Source organism: Seriola aureovittata, chromosome 2, assembly GCF_021018895.1.
Source record: "Seriola aureovittata isolate HTS-2021-v1 ecotype China chromosome 2, ASM2101889v1, whole genome shotgun sequence".
NCBI classification, from domain to species: Eukaryota; Metazoa; Chordata; class Actinopteri; order Carangiformes; family Carangidae; genus Seriola; species Seriola aureovittata.
Genome location: NC_079365.1, coordinates 26499257 through 26518801, shown reverse-complemented (window position 1 = coordinate 26518801; position 19545 = coordinate 26499257). Strand labels below are relative to the sequence as shown.

Here is a 19545-nt window from a genome sequence, read left to right as displayed (position 1 = left end):
ATGTTTTTGTGTTACTTACTGTAAAATAAACAAACCAATTATAAACTGGGTCCGTGTATTGAAGTATAATTCTTCTGCAGTTCCTCACCTTGTATAATGAAAAAATACCAGTTTATGGGGGATTGTCTGATTCCGTTTTCCTACTTGTGCTAAATGTGTGTTGACGTTTGTGAGCTCGTTCTTCATTAACTGGCATTTTTTCATTACACAACGTGAGGAAGAGCAGAAGAATTTTATTTAATGCAAGGACCAACCTGTTGTTTATTTAACTAACATGACGCTCGTAGTCATAGGAACGAGGCCGCAGGCTTAAATTACTTAAATTTACTTAAGCTGAACAAAAAAACAATTGCATCACTTTTCCATGAGTTGAAATTAGAGATATAAGATTTTTTTCTAAGCACAAAAGACTTCAGAAGATGTGTTTTAAATCCGTGTTAGTGAGCATTTCTACTTTAAGATAATCCATCCACCTGACAGGTGTGGCATATAAAGATGCTGATTACACAGCATAATTACTGCACAGGTGTGTCTCGGCTGGTCACGATACAGTTTTAATTGGAAAAAAGACATTTATTAGGCACTGAAGTGTCGATGTCACATGACTTGAGCTACAGATGTGCATTTTCAGTGCTGTGACCATTTGCCTCATGCAGTGCAACATGTACATCTCCTTTCCTGTCTTAGATCTTTTATTTCAACTCATGAAAATAGGAGTAATAAAGAAAGTGTTGCATTTATATTCTTGTTCAGTATAGATGAGTTGCCAGCATTCATTGTCCCAAAACAATAAATCCTACAGACCTCATCTGAACTTTGGTGCACATTTGTGTTGTCAAAATTAATAATGAAATACAAATACTAATTAAAAAGCTGACAGAATGATCTGAAACAGATTTGAGACGATTATATGTTGTTGGAATTATTTTATTTTTACTTTTTGTTTTTCTAACCTTGTATTAAAATAGACTAAGTGTTTGATTCACAGTTGGTTTTATCTTCTGATCTGTATTTTACTTTCAGACACTGTTTGTTTTATGCTTCATCAAAATATAGAAAACCATACAAAATAAGAATAATAAGAATACACTGTTCTTCAGAGAGGGAAAGATAGAAAAAAAACCAATAAAAATAAAATAAAATAAAAACCCTTTTTTTTGGCTCTTACTGTTAAATAGGTGTATGATGTGGAAAATGAGTTCAGAAAGTGAAACAGTGACTTCAGAGTGTGGTTGTGGAGTATTTGCAGATATTTCTAAGTGTTCAATCGGAACTACTTTCTGTGAGTTTCGTCTCCTCTCCCCTGCGTCAGCCGGGCGTGCTGCTCTGCCGCCCGTACAGGTCGTACTCCCGGTACAGGATGTAGTCCTTCAGTCGCCCCGGCAACGGCAGGAAGCTCATGAAGGTGGGCGAACGGATACGAAGGCGACCGAGACAGCGACGGATCCTCAGCCGGCAGAGATGCTGCAGACAGCGAGTGTTTTCTGAAGAGGAGGAGGAAACGTAGAAGAAGGACAGTTCATGAAGATCACTGGTTTTGTTCTGTGTTTTTGTCATCAGGGGCAGGGGTCAATAAAGTTTGAATTCACCTTGCAGCCTACAGATGTCGGGCCACTGTCGCTGCTCCATCACGGCCGCCTTCAGCTTAGAGCAGAGGGTCACATGATCCACGTAGTCCAGCAGGACGCGAACCACGTGACCGGAGAGGTGCTTCAGCCAGGACACGGTGATCACCTCACAGAACTGCACTGACACACAGGTACAGAGTCAAGTTGACACAAGGCAGTGAGTTTTTGCCCCCAGCTGCCCCCACAGTGTGACCCCCCCTCCCTGATAAAAATAAATTACCATAGTGTCTTTGATGACACTGTTCGTCCATCCCTCGTAGTCTCCAGGGACATGGGAGTTGTTGCCGTAGGGACAGTCGAAGCAGCGCGCCACGTCGTAACCATAGTTACACAGCATCCTTAGAACCAGCTAACACACACACACACACACACACACACACACACACACACACACACACACACACACACACACCAGATTAAATATAAGTAGGTTTGTAACCCCAGAATGCTTTTAGCAATAATAACCAAACCAGCAGTTCACCTCGTCTTTGAGAGCGTACTGCAGCGCTGAGGGGAAGTGTGTTGTGTTCACTCTGCAGTAATAGTTGACGTTGGCTCCAAACCTCAGCAGCAGGTCGATCAACTCATAGTTGCCCAGACGCAGTGCGACCTTTAAGACACAGACAGTGGATCAGCAACAGGCTCTCTGCTGCAGGTGTTTTTTGAGTTTTGGAACAAAACCTGGCAAGAAGACCTCAGGAAGCTGCACAGTCCCTGCACCTGGCTGCACACACACACACACACACACACACCACACACACACACACACACACACACACACACACACACCGGTACCTGCACCTGGCTGCTGTTCAAAACTGTTCCAGCACACAACTCCCGTTCAGCCAGAGACACTTACGTCAAGGAAGTGACCGTTTATAGAGAATGTTATACAGCTAGATCTTCTGGTTCAGCTCTGTGTGCTGAGAGAGCCTGCTTTTAGTCATGTAACACACACACACACACACACACACCGGTACCTGCAGACATTTGACTGGGTCTTGGTTGGCCATGGCTCCAGCCTCCAGCAGCAGCGTGGCTGACGGCACGTCGTTATTGGAGACAGCAAAGAAGAGAGCCGACTTCCTCTCGTCGTCATAGCTACGCCGAACCCAGGGGTGGAGCATATAGTTGGGGTCATAACCAGCATTCAGCAAGGCCTGATGGGAGTCAGGGAGTCTCATTGAAATGTCAGAAAGAACTGTGTAGAGAATGAAAAAAGAGATCTAGAGAGAGAAGTTCAAGCCTGCTTTGAGTCACGATGACATGTTGTTACTGTAACACACACACACACACACACACACACACGCACACACACACGCACACACACACACACCTTGATGCAGTGTGTGTGTCCTCCTGCAGCAGCAGAGTGTAGAGGACTCATCCCAGTGTCGTTTACATCTCTTATTGAAGTTACTGGAATCAGCAGGTTTAAAGCTCTGAAGAACACACACACACACACACACACACACACACACACACACACACACACACACACACACACACACACGTGATGTTGGACATACTTGGTAAGTTAAATGTGGGTGACAGGATTACAGAAAACATTCACTCAAATACTATTATTAACAATGTACTCCATTGATCCATAAAGGTGGCACACTCCAAGAACACAGTGGATCCTACAGTTCCCATAATGCAACTGAACAGCACCTTTAATTAGACAATCCCTACCTGGTAAACAGCTGGTGCAGAACCTTTTAGGTTCTGGTACTTTCCTACTAGTCTCTGGACTTCATCTCATTCATTTCCTCTACTGCCATTATTTATTTTACTTCATCATCTTATTTATTGTTTTAATGTTTCAAAACTTTTTATTCCCTCTGGTTTCATGTAATTTCATTTATTTATTACTAAATTATTATTTGAAAGATATTTTTTTATTGGTTTTATTTTCACTTTTTCAACCATGTTTTTGTGCATCAGTCTCTTAATTGTTTGACTATTTACATTTGTACTGTCTCATCCTCAGATTGTGATCTGCTCTAATCTGTTGTAAAGGTGCAATACAAATAAAGTTTGATTGAAAACAATATGTTTACTGCAGGTGTCCTCTGTGTGCGACGCGGTGGATCGGCATGTGTCCTGAGCGCTTGGCGATGTTGGCGTCGGCGCCGTACTCCAGCAGCAGACTGATGACACCCGGATCCCCGGATGCAGACGCCTCGTACAGGATGGACGCCTCATCCTGCGCCTCGGACAGGACGTCTGCACCTGCAGAGCAGACGTCAGTGCTGTGTACAAACATTTAACATCATGTCGAGTTCATCGACATTTAACGATGTTTGCAGTTTATGTTTACAACCCTACTAATGCTACTTCCTGTCCCACCTGCTTTTTGCCATTCTGCCCAGAACAGTCTGAAGCAGCTGAGGACTGTAGGTGCTGCTCAGGGCTGCACACTCCTCTGGATGATTTGACGTATTGTTGAAATGATCTGTGTTTTTATTTACAGTCAATGTTTTCTTTAAAAGATGCTAGAACTGAACATCAATCAAAAAGAGGCAGTAAAGGCCAGACACTATTCCTGGATCATGAAGATTGGGTTTCCATTAATGAAAATTAAATGCAATTTTTAATTGGCATTTCTAATTATCTGTATTGCTCTACCATTAATTTGGAAGCCCAATAATCACTTTCATATAAATGTGATATTTGCTCGGCTCATTTCTTTTTCAGCTGAAGAACCTCTGACTGATCTTTTCAGACAGACACTAACCTTAACTATTATCAACCCAAACTCTAATCTTCCAGTTTAGTAAACAATCTGCAGAGGGTAATACTGTAGAAACACCCCTGCTCTCTCACCTCTCTCCAGCAGAGTCTGCACCACCTCCAGGTGTCCACTCTGAGCTGCCAGGGCCAGAGGCGTGAGGCCGTAGTGGCTGCGCGGGTCGGTCCGGGCTCCGGCCTTCAGCAGCAGGTTCACCAGTGACGCGTTGCCCAGACGCGAGGCCTCGTGGAGGGGACAGCGTCCGTGGCAGACCTCCTGGTTCACCATGGAGCCCTGCAGGAGCAGCAGCTCCGCCAGGTCAGCACGGTCTGAGCGGATCGCTGCAGAGGGACGGAGTCAGACAGGTGATACATGATCTAGAGCTGATGACTGAGCTACTATATGTTAGGGATGGTTAGTGTATTTTGTGATGTTCTTTGTTTAAAAGAAAAACTAGAAAACTGGTACATTTGAAACAACAGGGAAACTGCTTCCCTGGCCACAGGAGATTTGAGGTTTTGAAGTTGTGAGGTTTTGAGGCAGTGAAATGTTGGTCAGCCTACCTACAAGCAGTGGTGAGTCCTGGTCGTGGTCCTGACTGTCCGGCTGGGATCCATGTTTGAGGAGGAAGGAGGCGTTTTCTATCAGACCGTGTTCTACTGCCAGGAAGAGAGGAGTCTGCCCACGGAGGGTCTGACACTCCACAGAGTCCGGGCCTGAAGCTGGAGAACACGATACGTGACGTATCGTTCATCATGTCTGTTTGATCAATGAGGGGTTATTTTGTTATTGTAAAGCAGATACAAACCTGTGAATGTGAGCTCCAGGACGGCGTGGTTGCTCTGAGCTGCTGCTTCATGGAGAGGAATCCAACCTCTGCTGTCTGTCTGCAGAAACTTATCTTTGTGTTTGACACACAGATCCTTCAAGAGCTTCTCATTCCCTGGAGGGATTGACAGAGGGATAGTTTAACAGCTAAAGAAACAAGAGTAAAATAACACTACATCTTAACTTATACAGTGAGTGGAGTCACTTGATTATACTCCATTTTTGATTCTGCTCTCAGTTCTATTATTCCCCACCCCTGAAGTACAAGTCAGCATCACGTCGACTCTGATCTGAGCAAATAAAAACACAAATCAGCTGTTTGCAGGGCGGAGTGTTTGGAGTAGCACCGTCCTGATTCTCATCCCTTATCTGGTCACGCTGTATTGCTTCTGTTCTCTCTAACTTCAGCTGGAAAATCAAAGTCTCAGTCATGCAGTCAAAGTGGAGACTCAAGAACCAGATGTAAATGTCTGCTCACTTGTCCTGCTTTTGTTGCCAGTTAAAAAAGATGTTTGTGGATGACAGTGCACACAAATCAGTGAGAGATCAGCTATGAAACCTGTTAGATAAGTGTGATGATTAAACCTGCAACAGGCCACATGGGGGCAGCAGAAACTCACAGAACATTTAATATGGTCAACGGTTATTTACACATCCGGCAGTAACAGAGCGACATCATCATTCGTTTGGATGAGATGAATCACCACAGAAGCATTGATCGTGTTAGAGGCCTTTTGTTCTTCCTCACCTTGTCTTATAGCAGTGAAGATCAGGCTGCTGTCTGTGCAGTCGAGCTCAGAGCTGTGAGGGGAAAAAAGAGCAAAGTGAAACAAAACAAAACAAAATATAACAAAACTCTGTGAAGCTGGAAAGGTCCTGAACTGACGAAGATTTCCACCTGTTGGGAATAATCTTGGTGCGAAAAGTTAAGCTTTTAAACTTTGTCAAGACCTAAATTATGGATCCAGTACGACTAATGTTACAAATACATGTATTTTGTGTAAATATGTTTCTTCCATGATGCAAAGGGAAAAAGATTTCAAGTACAGAGGCCTGATACTGACAACAGACAAAACAAAAGACAAAAGAGTTAAAACAAGAAGTGAAAAAACAACCGACATGAATAAATGACACTGTTGGTTAAACATTTAAAACACAGAGTGTAAAAGGTGAAATGTTAAACTTAATACATTTCCTTTTAAGAGCCAAACAGTTGCTGGAACAGTGAAAAGCTTTTTCTTTTTTTATTTGCTACCAATCAGTTGATAAAATAAAACATATAATTCACCTTTAATTATAGGAAGAAAACGAGGAAAACAAAAAGATGATGAACAAATTTAGTGAAAACAAAGTAAAACCAAAAAAAGGTTTTCTCTTTTCTAATGATTAAAGGAAAAGTATAAAGCTTAATATTTCTTTTTAAACCATAATTTTAATTATTTAACTAACAATATTATGTATTAATATATTCACTTATATTTTTGACTTAATCTGATCTTTTGGTGCTTTTTGTCATTTCCTAATGTGAGACTTTAAACGGCAGTTAATTTGTAGAAACTCATATCTACACATAATAATTTGGAGAATATATGCTTCAATAAACAATTAAGATGAAGTAAATACTGCAGATACTTCTGATGAGATTAAATCTGGAGGCTCGATGTGACGGAGGACAGTAAAGGAACGAGCAGAACTTTGTCCTTTTAAAACAAGACAAACTGAGCAGCTGAGAGAAATGTTTGAATCCTGGTTCCTTTGACCTCCTGCCGCCTCGTGTTGTGGCGTCTCTGTGAGTTTCCTTCTGCTTGTTGCTCTCCAGCAGACTCTGTTCAATCATGTACTGAATGGCTGCATCGTCTTCGTCATCATCCTCCTCCAATCGCAATCGTTGAAACTCCATGTTGTCCACAGAAAGGGCCCAGGCCCTGTTCAAAGAGAAGGAAGGGTTGTATTTTAATATTTCACTGAACTTGTGTGTGATCAGCAGATCAGTGTTTAAGTAAGTGGATGAAATATTGTTAAAATATCATTGTGTGCCACAGCAGTAAGATTTCCCTTCACTGGAACTAAGGAACCATGTAAAACAGACCCAGACCGACGTGTGTGGACACCAACATTCAGCACCAGGAAGCTGCGTGACATTCATGCAGTGCAGTAAAGAGTGATCTAACACGAGGCTGGATCTCACGTTCTGTATCAGACCAGCAGTCGATGTTGACTTTCCTCAACCTTTGCTAATCTTATACAAACTGTAGTTGCAATTAGCAATCACTACAAAACATATAAACCATATATATCTGCGGTAAACAGTAACAAACAGGACATTTCAACATGTGATGTCAGAGTTTTTGTGCCGACAGACGTCACTAGATTTTATTACCTTGTGGTTTTGGGTCCTTCTGCTCAAGTGTGAAGTCTCTGAAGATTAAAAGAGGATCTGTTGTTGTTGTTGTTGCTGGTGAAGGCAGGAGGTAGAGAGATCTCTGACCTGTGACTGAAACCAGAGCCGTATGCCTTCGTAGGTTACGTCAACAAATACCCTTCCATTGTTTAAACAGCAGTCGCTGCCTGATCTACTCACTAGATTAACTCGTCTGGTTGGAAGTGTCATTAAACAGCAGTAATAATCCTGCAGTGAGAAAGTGGAGGTTCATGTGAGCTGCAGATCTTTGTTTCAGCTGAGTAGCTACAGGGCTCTGGCTGCGGTGTCACGGGGGATCTGACACCTGTTACTATATTTATCACCCCCAGCTAAGTTTATGCAGTGAACTGATCAGCAGACAGTGGGTGTGACTCTGCAGGATGGACCATGAGCAGTTTAAGTTGTTTGGGGGCAAAAATTGTTTTGGGCCCGTTGACCCACTGCCCCCACCCCTGACCTACAAACCTCTGTGCAGTGTGTGTGTGTGTGTGTGTGTGTCCCATCACCTTTAAATACACCACAAACAGCAGACTACACACAGCGGTGTCCCTCGGCATGACACTGAACGCCAGGCCTGCACCCTGCGGTGCTACACAAACACTGTCCATTTAGTACATTAAATAAAAGCAATTTTTAATGACTTGCAGGAAATACAGGAAACTTTCCAGCAGGTTCTAACCCAAATAACACCTGCATTAGTATAATGTAATTTTGGAAATCTGTTGATACACACAGTCCTTAACTCTGGCTTGATAGATTACAAATGTACTGAATAAGATGTCAGTTGACAGGGTGCTTTTTCCTACTTGAACAAAAACATATTTGCCGACTTTAAGAATTTACATACATTTCATGCTTTAAGAAAAGGAAAATAAAAAGGTCCTGTTCTTCCTTAAAGAGGAAATCAGAACATCTTCCAGGAACAATTGTGTGCGGCAAACGAATCAATGAGAACACGCAACAACCAGACTGTAATTGAAAACAAGTTTATTTTATTTTCTGCCTCAACTGTTTATGACCTGGGTCTCTCCTTCTTGCCTTTGTAGAGAGCCAGCAGGGACACGTTGGCCACCTTGACCACCTTGAAACGAACTCCGGGAATATCACCCACGGCGTGACCTTTACGTCCAAATCCTGCCACCAGCACCTCATCGTTCTCCTGCAGGACGGGAGTTAGACAGAAGAGAGAGGTGGTTAGAGGACGAGAACAGGTAGGGAGCAAATCTGTGACAAATGTCAACTAACAAGCAGAACTAACAACCTTGTGTGTCTTGTATAAGTCAAAGCTATTATTCATATTTAGGACTTTTTGAGAGCAAATAAAATATCACAGGCGTCTTCAGTCTCAATACACAGATTCTGGAAAAACTCAACTGCACATCAAGTTTCCTGAAACTTGACATTTCAAGACCTGCAGACACTTGGCTGCACCTATACGTCTGTGCAAGCTGTGAAATTCTGTTTAGAAAGCAATCGTTTTTTTCTGTGGCTGATTTGAATCTAAAAAGGACATAACCATCATAAAATAAAAATAAGACATCTGACATGATTTTATCAGGAACTAGTTTGAAGTTCCACGACACTTAGTTCGACTTATTGTAGCGTGATGTTTCTGCTACAAGGTCTTCACAACAACATCACTGGTTGCACCACGGCTGCTTGTTCAGCTGTTTTTCTAAAAAGGTGTATGTAGCTTTGGCGTTTACCTCGATGAAGTTGAGGCAACCGTCGTTGGGGACGAAGGCGGTGATTTTCTTCCCGTTCTTGATGAGCTGGACTCTCACACATTTCCTGATGGCAGAGTTGGGCTGCTTAGCCTCAACACCACTGCAGAGGGAAAACACACAAGCTCTTCAACAAACTTAAACTGAACTACAAGACAGTTGAAATGTCAGGGGCAGATATTAAAGTTTCACAAAGATCTGTCCTGTAAATAAACCCTACAAGTTGTTCCATCACTTCACCTTCAGTTGTCTACACTTCAGCAGGTCATACAGTACTCACACTTTCTCAAGCACGATGCCCTTGGCGTGAGAGGCTCCTCCAAAGGGGTTAGCCTTAAGGGCAGTGCCCAGATGGGCCTTCTTGTACTGCTTATCATGCCATTTCTGCTCACGGCGGTGATTACGGAGCTTCCTGGCTGTACGCAGACCACGGCACTTTCCTGGAGAAAAAAAAAGAACGAAACACCACCAGCAATTAAATCAGAGCTGAGAACAGAGACTGACATCTCCCCTTTCCTGGATACTCTCTTTAAGATGCAAAGATTCAGATAAAAAGGTTTACACTTCCAAAAAGCAGCTTTCTGCAAAATACATTTTCTACATCAAGGAGTGTATTTCACTCCAGAGAACAGAGACCCAGAGGACATTTAACATGTTGCACTGTCTTAGAAGTATATCCACAATGAAATGTTTTCTTACTACTGCAACATGACCAGCTCCACTGTCATCACTGACAAGGCTAGAGACTGTCCTATTTTCACACCAATTATAAAATGAAAAAAATGGTTAAACAAAATAATACTAAACGGCATTAACTGGAGAAAGACCGTTTGGACACGGTGACAGTCTGTCAGAGTCCAGTTTGGTTCAGAGTTGGACTTAATTCAACTTTTACAGCCCAGATAAATCATTGTTACTTAGTGTTCATCAATACTGAACAAACATGACCTTATAGACTCACATAAATGTCATCTGCGCGTTTTAATGCGGAATTTTCTCAAAAGCCTGCAGCTTCTATGAAACGCAGCTAATTGTTACTAACCGCTAACATGAGGCTAACTACGCTCATTAACATTCACAATCTGAATATTTATACAGATAATGAGGAATTATGGGGTTTGGCTGCCCAGTTGTTTAGTTAGATACCATAATACGAACGACAGCAGTTTTAAAAAGTAATAAGAAGGTATTGAATGCTAAGCTAACCGTGCTAACTCGCCGCCTGCCTCTCGGACGTGTTATGGCCGCTCCACGTTGTGGCGAAGCAAGAGCCGTAAAAACGACCAGTTTTCAAACTCACACCGGGTTTTTACCGGCACAAACACATCGAAAGAAATTCATAAGATATTCATGTACAGCACCGATATGAAGTCTCGGTAGAATAAGCAGAGTAATGCAGTATTTTTGTTGAAGTTTGAGACGTACCCATGTTTTCACAAGCGAGCCTGGGATCGAAAGGAAGGATCCAGGGTGCACCGCGGTGATGTCGAGTCTGAGGACCCCGGCCGGGCGTGGCTACACAACATGCCTGACTGAAATGATCACACTTATTCTAATAGATTTTCGATAAAAACATCAATTCCCCTAATTCCCTCGGCAAACAAAGGATGATAGGACGTAGAATACAAAAGTAAAATTAAAAGATAGAGATAAAAAAAAAAATCATAAAATATAATTGACAAAAATAAAAATACTTATGCTGTAATATATAAATAAATAAAAAAGTAAGGCTATGTGTATAAAATTGCACTTTGAAGTCTGAAGTGTCAGAATTACATAATTCGTATAATTTATGTGGAATCAACTAATCTTTTCAATTTGAATTAATGTAAATATTTAAGTTTTATTACTTTTAGGAGTTCGGTATAATGTGTAGCTTTTATTTTCGGACCACGTCAAAGCTTATAAACACATACTCTTCTGACTTGAAAACTTTAATGAGCTGAATGAGTGAACTTCTGAGAGTTCATTCAACTCATTAAACTTAGTTTCTAAAGAAAGCTCATCAGTACATGAGCAGACGTCCCTGCATGATGAGCTGAATGAATGTACTCCCCAGTTTCTGTGGTTTGTCTCTAACCCCAGTACACTTAATTCAATAAAGGTCACTAGGAGCAGCCTCATATGTCGTATTAGAACTAACTGCTGCTGCAACTGTATGTACTTGATGATGGGTTTCTGTGGCCTGTTGTTCATCGAGTTCAGTTTCATGCCAAATGAAAGTTTTGACCATTAAGATTCTGACTTAATTGCTTGTAACTTAACCAACATGTGATGAGGCAGACAGGTAAAAATGCTGGATGATGGAGAAAACAAAGAAAACTCAGTAACTAATGAGGTATGAGGCTTCAGATGTTCACAGCTCACTGTTGGCCTTTTTATCTAATGTGTTATAACAGCTTATAAATGATTTATACAGTGTTAGCATGCTAATTAATAAACTAGTTATGACCCATTAATAAATTCTTTATGAGGGTGGTCTTATTGTAAAGTAGTACTATATCTATATATATATTTACTGTATATAGATGAACACTTTCATTATTCTGTACTACTGGTAAATGTTGGAGAAATTTACCAAATATATCTGAAATACTGAAATGCTCCGTGAGTCTAATCATCATCTCTAATCTGCTGAAATGAAATGAATTTTGACTGAGCTGACCTGAAAATGAGAAAATGTGGTAACAGCAAATGTCTGTGACCAGTGGGCGGGTCTCTCTCCACCCTGCCTGTCCATGTCTCTCTATGATTGGATGCATCTTGAGTCTGTCAAGGGGGCTTAGAGACGGTGGGGCTGATTAAAGTAGATTACGAGGGGGAGAGTGGGACAGAGTGTGTGCTGGCATCACTCTGTGGTCACCACAGCGATGGCTTCACCGTGGAAACGCTGCTGCTGCTGCTGCATCCTCCTCCTCTCTCTCCTCCTTCTACATCTGCAGTCCTCTACCTGCCTCGACCAACAACCTGCTGACAGGTAGGTGCGGAGATGCAGGGGCAGAGGCTGAGAGGAGACAGTTTTACCTTGCTGATTGTTGTCTGTGTTGTTTTTGACCTCTCCTGACTCTCTAATCTTTGACTCTTGACACATTCAGCTCAGAGATTAGCGATGTGTTTCCACTGACTGTGGAGTTATTTATTATTTGGGGGCAGTGAAACAAGCTGAAAACTCAACTAGAGCTGGAACGATTAGTCGATTAGTTGATATTCAGGAAAATGAACTGGTAACTATTCTGATATTCTGATGTTTGACTCATTTTTCAAGCAAAAAAATCCAAACATTTGCTTGTTCCTCCTCCACTGTGAAGATTTTTCTCTTTTTCTGTTTTATATCACAGAGCGCTGAGACTGAACCATGCAGTACATGCAGCAACAATAAGCCAAAACTAGGAGCTAAATCAGGGTAAAAAGCTCGGTAGAGCTGCTGTGGGCTTGTCACTGCCAAGAGCTGAAAGGAGAGTGAATTGAACTTAATCAGATGGACATAAGCCAGTGTTCCAGTATTCCCAGTCATGTCCATTATTGATGATTCTGCACCTCACGATTTCTTTCCACTGCCAACGTTCAATGTCAATGCGGGAAATTGTGTTTCCTCATGTAGAGGGGCAGAAAATATGGGTGTGGAGGGTTAAGGTGGTGGAGGGAGGCGTAGGACGTCTGAATCTCATGCAGGAGATTCAGACGTCCTACACCAACCTTAAATAGTTAGCATATGCTGATCTTGTTGAAAGCGATGGAACTGGACAGAAACAAAAAATATAGTCATGAAACGTACTCTGAGGTTTTGCAGAATCTTTCAGTATCAATGTTCTTGTCCGACGAAAGCGAAACGAAACTCCAATGAGACGATGATGCTGCTCTGTGTCTGATTGATGTTGCAGCTGTTGGTGGCGTTTGATTTTTTACAGTGTGCAGCTTCTCATGGTTAAAGAGGGAGACGCTACAAAATCTCCTTTTGGCCGAGAGCCACCCCATCCTTCATGAGAAGTGTGTGTGTGTGTGTGTGTGTGTGTGTGTGTGTGTGTGTGTGTGTGTGTGTGTGTGTGTGTGCGCGCTCTAATGATTGTATGATTATGCAATCAGTGCAATCCCACAATCCACAGTCCTCTGCTCTGACCCAGCACACAAGAAGGGCTAAAGCTTTTTTTGTAGGGCTGCAGAGAGTCAGTGAGTCCGGGTGGATTTGGCAACTCAGTGCCTGTTATTCTAAGCGATAATAATGCATTCAGTATGTGCAACACGTTTTATTCTACATGCACTCAGAGGTATTTCACCCTGATAATCCTTTGACAGAGGTGAGATGCACTGGGCTCATATAAATCAGATTGTTCATGGTCGGACATTTTACACTGCTCCTCCCTACTGCCTATTGTTTTTGTCTAATCTTTCAGATTTTGTCTGTTAAACAATGGTGTGTAATGGCTGACATCCCATTGACATACAGTATGTATTTTTTATTTAATCCGGCAGTCCCATTGAGATTAAAATATATTTTCCAAGCGAGAGACCTGAAAACCAGAAGCAGTCACAAGAGACAATCAACAACAAAAACCACAGAACTACACAATACAAGAAACCAAGAAACAAAGAATTAACACAAACATTTACAATAGTCATCAAATACATCAGATAATAAAGATTTAAAATATCCAAGGCAAATGTAAGAGTTTAGTTCAAGGGCAGTTTGCAGTTTGTCCCATTTAAATGGTCCCAAGAACCTGAAACCAGTTCTGCCAATATTAGTGCGAACACGAGGGATGTGGAGGGTTTGGTCGTTTCTGAGGATACTGGATTTAAATGCGAGAAGAGATGTGAGGTAGTTTGGAAGCTTTAACGTTAGACTTTTAGAATTAGATGTCCGTTTCGTCTTGACTGTAGTGAGGTCTAACCTATATAAACTAATCTTTTAATGATATACTCCAAAACAGATGTAGACATGAATAGGGGCTTCATTTCTGGGCGCGTTGCCACCACCAGCAGATTAGTGGAATAGTAAGACATAAAAAGACATCATGAAATAATTACAACCTCTGTGTGTTTTACAGATTGCCGTCCAGTCTGAAAACTTCTAACTGCACAGTTGAAGGGTCGAACACAAACACACGACTCTGTGCCAAAGTTAAAACTGTTTGGATTATTTCTGTATCGTTTCTCATTTGTTTGAAGTGGCTCAGAAAAAAAAAAAGTGAGGTCACATACGACCATGCACCAGGTACAACTCATTTGTTGTCGCAGAAGCTTTCAACCACATCTGCTGGCCTTCCTCAGCAGATGGAGTTGCTCAATTATCATGATGATGGTTTAGTTGTTAACAGGTGGGACAGCAGGTGGTTGTGTAGAGGGTCAACCTTGCTCAAAGATGGTGTTTCCTCTCTCTCTGCCTGTCCATTGACCCGCTCGATGATCTTTTAGTCCTCTTTGTGGATTTTGTTCTGGAGCTCATAGACAACAAAATCCGGAGTTGACCTGCAAGAATTTAATCACATTTAATGTTGCCGGGCCACTGTTGATCAAAACTGATCAAACCAAACACAAACAAGCAGATTAGCTTTGAGTGTTAAACTTTTAAATAAACAGTAAAGGATATATATATATTTTCTTCAACGTTTATGGTTTCTTATTAAATTTTTAAGAGCTGATGTAATATAAAACACTTGAATTTGCAAGTTGTCAGGGGCTTTAACCGCAGACAGTTCTGCAGGATGTATTAAACCTCTGTCCTTGTCGTCGCCTCGTTCAACCCTCTGATTGGCGCAGGCTCAGGATTCTTTATATAAAACCTGAATGTGCTGCATGTTTCTGTAAAACGTGATCAGAGCTGCTGTTTGCTGTTAAGCTGATTCCAATGTGAAATCTTAGTCTATTGTTATTTTTCTCCTACACTTATTTCATTTTCTCTGTGTGTAATCTGGGTCAGAGTGGGTCCTCTCAGCAGTAGAACATCTCTGCGCCAGACTGTCTGTTACCTTAAATACTAATCCACAGGGTGAATGGCTGGGTCAGTGGACAGCCCAGGTGCATTCTGGGTACGCAGAACCTGACACAATCATGTCCTCTATTTCTAACCTTCATAGTTTTTTTTTCATTATGGTAATTTAACATATTTTCATTATGTCAGATAATCTTTTCTTTATCACTTTCTATTATTTTCATTTATTTGTAAGTATCAGTAGTTCTTAGCTGTGTCAACATGTTAATAATAATGAGTCAGAATGAGATTTTGATTGTGCAATAATAAGTATTTTTTGAATACTACTAATACCTGCATTTTTTTTTTTTTTACAACAGATGAAAATAAAAATACAAAGTAAAATAGAGACTAATAATGAATAAAACAAAGCCATTAACTAAAGGAGAACTGTACAACTGTGAAATAAAAAGAAGCAAGGAAAAGAAGCTAAAAATGAGGGGAGAGGGGAAAACAACCTCATATTTTTGTAATATCTTATTACAACATGATATGATCATTTATCAAATATGTGACTGTCTGGAAATATTGAAAAATCCTTAAAGAATTAAAGCAAAATAAAGAAGATAATCAAATAAATGAACATGATGACAAATGGGCAAAAGGAATGGTGACGAACATTATTTATTATCAGTTTTTATTTTCTTGATTCTTGTGTTATTTGTGTCCACAGTGCTGCCGTCTCTCCAGAGACAGGGATGCAGATGGAGGACAGTTTGGTGCCTGCAGACCGACCGTTCAGACAAATGCTGCAGGTAAACTAAAGTCTTCTATTCAAGGGCAAGTATTGTCACAGAGCTTTTAGCTTCACTGCTGGACGATTTGGGGATTTTCATCAGCTGAGACACAGGAATGAAAGGGGAGGAAGAAAAGAAAAGAGGATGAGGGTGTGAGGGTTAGGGTTACGTTGCATCAGTGATACAGGTGTTAATGTTCATATACAAATAAAATATATAAGAAAACAAAAGCTATCAATCAGTAAAATATTGGATAATCAGTCAGGAGTTTCTCATCAATATTCATGTTTAATTATTACATATAATAAAATGCTTTAAGATAAAACACACACAATATATGAGCTGTTGAATTCATCACATTTACAGATGAAACAGCAAAGTTTCTTTCTTCTCACTGTCTCCATCCTCCTCTCCAGTCTCCAGATGTGTCCCGGAGGAAGTTGCTTCAGATGCCAGGAGCTGCAGTTCCCTTCCCTCCCCTCAAGGTGGCGTAACCTCCAGAGGATTAACCAGCTATCTGTAACACATTAGAGAGAGAAAAAACACCTTTCACATCACACATCAATGACCTGCTTATAAATGAAGATGATAACCTCAGGTTTAAACAGTTAATTTACCTTAAGAAGTAGGAGACTTGTCTCAGCCTATAAAGGAAGATCTCAACTTCAGCTTATTAGAAAAAGGTTGGAGATACATGGGTTAGACTGCATAGGGAGGATATGAAAAATAGTAATAGGTAATAAAAGCTGTCAGACAAATGTACAGTATTGACCTCTGAGACGTAGTGGAGTAAAAGAATAACGTCACATATAATGAAAATACTTAAGTAAAGTTCAAGCACCTTGTATCTACTTCACCAGGTGTTGTCCAACGGGGAGCCGTGCGTCATGTTCCAGGCCAGGAAACTGTCTCTGCGCTACGAGAAGCAGAAGCAGCTGGACCTGACAGAGCGAGCGTTTTCTCCTCAGAAACCTGTCGACACCAGTCAGTCCGTCTGCCGCCGGGACAAGGCCACGTACGTACTCCTGTCAGATTATGGTGCAATTCATTATAACAAGACCGCTGGAGGATATCCAGTAAAATAAGACCAAAGAGATTCTCTGTCTCCAAGGAAGCATGTGGACATTCAAGTCCAACAGCAGGTCTTTACGTTGAGTCCACAGGGTGACGAAAACAAGTTTGACCACCTGTCTGTCTGCCTGTCTGTCTGTCTGTCTGTCTTGTGAAGGCTGGTCATGAGGTTTGGAGATGTGGAGGATCTGACAGGCCTCTCCATCAGGTTAGTCATACCACCTGTCTGCCAGTCATATAAAATATACCAAATATAAATGTTAAACAAACCAAAGATGTGATTAAATGGGCGGTTGTGGATCTATTTAAACTTTTTTTTCTGAACATTTAATTTCAAAGGTGCCCTGTGGAGTTTTCTTGTAATCAATTATGAGTTCCTTGAGGTCTAACAAGATCGCTGAGTGCACTTCCTTCCTCATTAAACACTTTCAAAATGATTTTCCTCTCTTTTAGTTTTCCTCAAAGTCTATTTATTTCTGGCCTTGTGATTAGTGCAGCTGCTCTTAAAAAACAAAACAAATATCTGTTTTAAACTTTCTCCACTCAGTTTATTCCACTGGCCTGTGTTCCCCCTGTTTTCTGTAACTGTGTGATCACTATAATGCTCCACTGTCTGTCATTCATCGCCCTGATCACAATTACCTGTTTGATGGTTTCCTCTAATGGAAAATGGTTGATGTGTCCAGTTCCAAGTTTACTTATTCTTACTTCTTCTTCCTGCCTGTTCCCCTGTCTCTTACCTTCCCTACTTTATCTGCATCTTGCATTATCCCAGTTCTGTTGCCACTCTTCATTTATTTCCTCCTTTCTTTTCCTTCCTTTTGTCGGTATAATATTATTTCAACAATCTCTTTTTTGATTACTTCGTTTGCCGATTTGTCTGCTACATACATTTCCGGGGAGGTAGCAGTCTTCTTCACGCTTGCTTTTGTTTGGTGCAGTGTTGTGTTTGTTGGTGTGTCACTGCCACATGTTGATCTGTTGGAATAGTGTGAAACTCCAGAGCGCTGCTGGAGGTCAGAAACTCCACAGGGTGCCTTTAAGGAGAAAAAGCCCACAGCCGTCCTGAACAAAATGGCTGCAGGATAGTTGAAAATGACTGGCTGCCTCCTCTCGCCCCCCTGGTGTCAGACTGCAGCTGTCCAACACTTTGTACGAGTCGTCGGGTCAGTGGTGGTTCTCGGTGGACAGCGTCTCTCTGCTGTACAACACGACTGAAGAGGCCGTGTTCAATGCCAGTGAGGTGTACGCTCCAGCCTCCTCCTCCTACCACTGCCTCCACGTCAGCAACCTGCAGCGCTACAGCGCCCTGCTGCTGCCCAGCACCGACCACGCCCGCCGCTGGGCCGTCACCTTCACCGACTTCCAGGTACCTGTCTGTTACCCAGCTGACACAAGGACTGACTCGGATTTAAAAGGTCATATATAATTTCATCATTTCATGTCTGGAAAAACTTTCATCATCATTGAGGTGAATTAGCAATTGTAACCACTTTTTTTCCTTAGCACTTAGAGCACTGTATATTGCTTGGATAGTTTCAGATTTTTATGCTTTCCCTTTGCTCCTTGACTCCAGAAAGGATTTCTTTCATTCGTGTAAGAATGAATGACTTTGAACCATCACCTTATAAATCTTATCATCTTAATTACTTTAAAAATGTCTCTGCCCTCTGCTCAGATTCAGGCGTTCAATGTCACCTCTGGTAAGTTTTCTCCTCCGAGCGACTGCACCACCTTCTTGACTCCGGCCATCCTGATGGGCCTCATCACTTCCCTCATCCTGCTGCTGGTCTTGGCCTACGCCCTGCACATGGTCATCCACCTGAAACACATTGAGCATGATGACGAACACAAGGGCGACATGTATTTCCCCCAAACCCCCGAACAGCCTGAACATTGTTGTATGGAAAGTGTCGTAGAGAAAAATATTCTGTAGTGTAACCAGGAATATAAGTAAAGACTGTTAACACATATACTTCCCAGGGAGGCATGGATGATTTGATGATGACACAGCTGTGATGGTACTTCGGCTCAGGATTTGATTTTTTTTTAAACATATATTTATAGTGTTTTGTAATTTGCCTGTTAGTGAATTTCTGTATTTGTCTTTATAATAAATTGAATAAAAAATATTAATTAAAAAAATGCATCTTTTGTAGGTGACTAGCAGTTTGCCACTCTGGCTTGTCATCATGTCACACAAATAAAAAGTGAAATTTACGTTTGGTCAAAATATATATTTTTTTAATATTTGTAGCTACAAACTTCCATAGAGACAGCTGAACCAGTAAGCTAAGACACAAGGCGGGGCACGACATGATACCATTTATTTATTTCAATTATCATTATAACTTATTTTATGCATTATTATTATTATTATTGTTGCAATTTTATTGATTTTATTGTTTATTCACTGATTTATTCATTCATTTT

At 41.3% G+C, this 19545-nt stretch overlaps 3 protein-coding genes and 1 long non-coding RNA gene across 5 annotated transcripts; 1 reads left to right on the top strand and 3 right to left on the bottom strand.

Annotated features, from left to right (window-relative positions):
- Positions 1–887: 887 nt before the first annotated feature.
- LOC130181275 (dynein axonemal heavy chain 12-like) lies at positions 888–7883 on the bottom strand. The gene is made up of 13 exons (XM_056395281.1): positions 7571–7883; positions 6951–7115; positions 5939–5991; positions 5171–5305; positions 4926–5084; positions 4458–4703; positions 3692–3863; positions 2965–3070; positions 2609–2788; positions 2110–2238; positions 1849–1977; positions 1590–1743; positions 888–1484 (listed from the first exon to the last, which is right to left on the bottom strand). Exons 2-13 carry the CDS (start codon positions 7088–7090, stop codon positions 1309–1311), a joined length of 1779 nt encoding a protein of 592 aa, XP_056251256.1. The 5' UTR covers positions 7091–7115; positions 7571–7883; the 3' UTR covers positions 888–1308.
- A 699-nt stretch (positions 7884–8582) lies between these two features.
- Positions 8583–10849, bottom strand: rps23 (ribosomal protein S23). Its single transcript, XM_056385557.1, has 4 exons — positions 10762–10849; positions 9617–9776; positions 9319–9439; positions 8583–8771 (listed from the first exon to the last, which is right to left on the bottom strand). The coding sequence occupies exons 1-4, from the start codon at positions 10763–10765 to the stop codon at positions 8625–8627; spliced, it is 432 nt and encodes a 143-aa protein (XP_056241532.1). The 5' UTR covers positions 10766–10849; the 3' UTR covers positions 8583–8624.
- atp6ap1la (ATPase H+ transporting accessory protein 1 like a) lies at positions 8704–19362 on the top strand. 2 transcript variants are annotated; one of them, XM_056385546.1, is made up of 7 exons: positions 8704–8823; positions 15978–16059; positions 16458–16526; positions 16902–17056; positions 17270–17320; positions 18244–18481; positions 18791–19362. In XM_056385546.1, exons 2-7 carry the CDS (start codon positions 16003–16005, stop codon positions 19046–19048), a joined length of 828 nt encoding a protein of 275 aa, XP_056241521.1. In that variant the 5' UTR covers positions 8704–8823; positions 15978–16002; the 3' UTR covers positions 19049–19362. The 2 variants fall into 2 exon arrangements, with proteins under 2 accessions (XP_056241521.1, XP_056241513.1); XM_056385538.1 differs by lacking the exon at positions 8704–8823 and adding an exon at positions 12189–12313.
- LOC130175212 (uncharacterized) lies at positions 16072–18935 on the bottom strand. Its single transcript, XR_008828711.1, has 5 exons — positions 18811–18935; positions 16883–17066; positions 16659–16710; positions 16406–16558; positions 16072–16143 (listed from the first exon to the last, which is right to left on the bottom strand). It is a non-coding gene; the product is annotated as an uncharacterized LOC130175212 (long non-coding RNA).
- Positions 19363–19545: the final 183 nt, after the last annotated feature.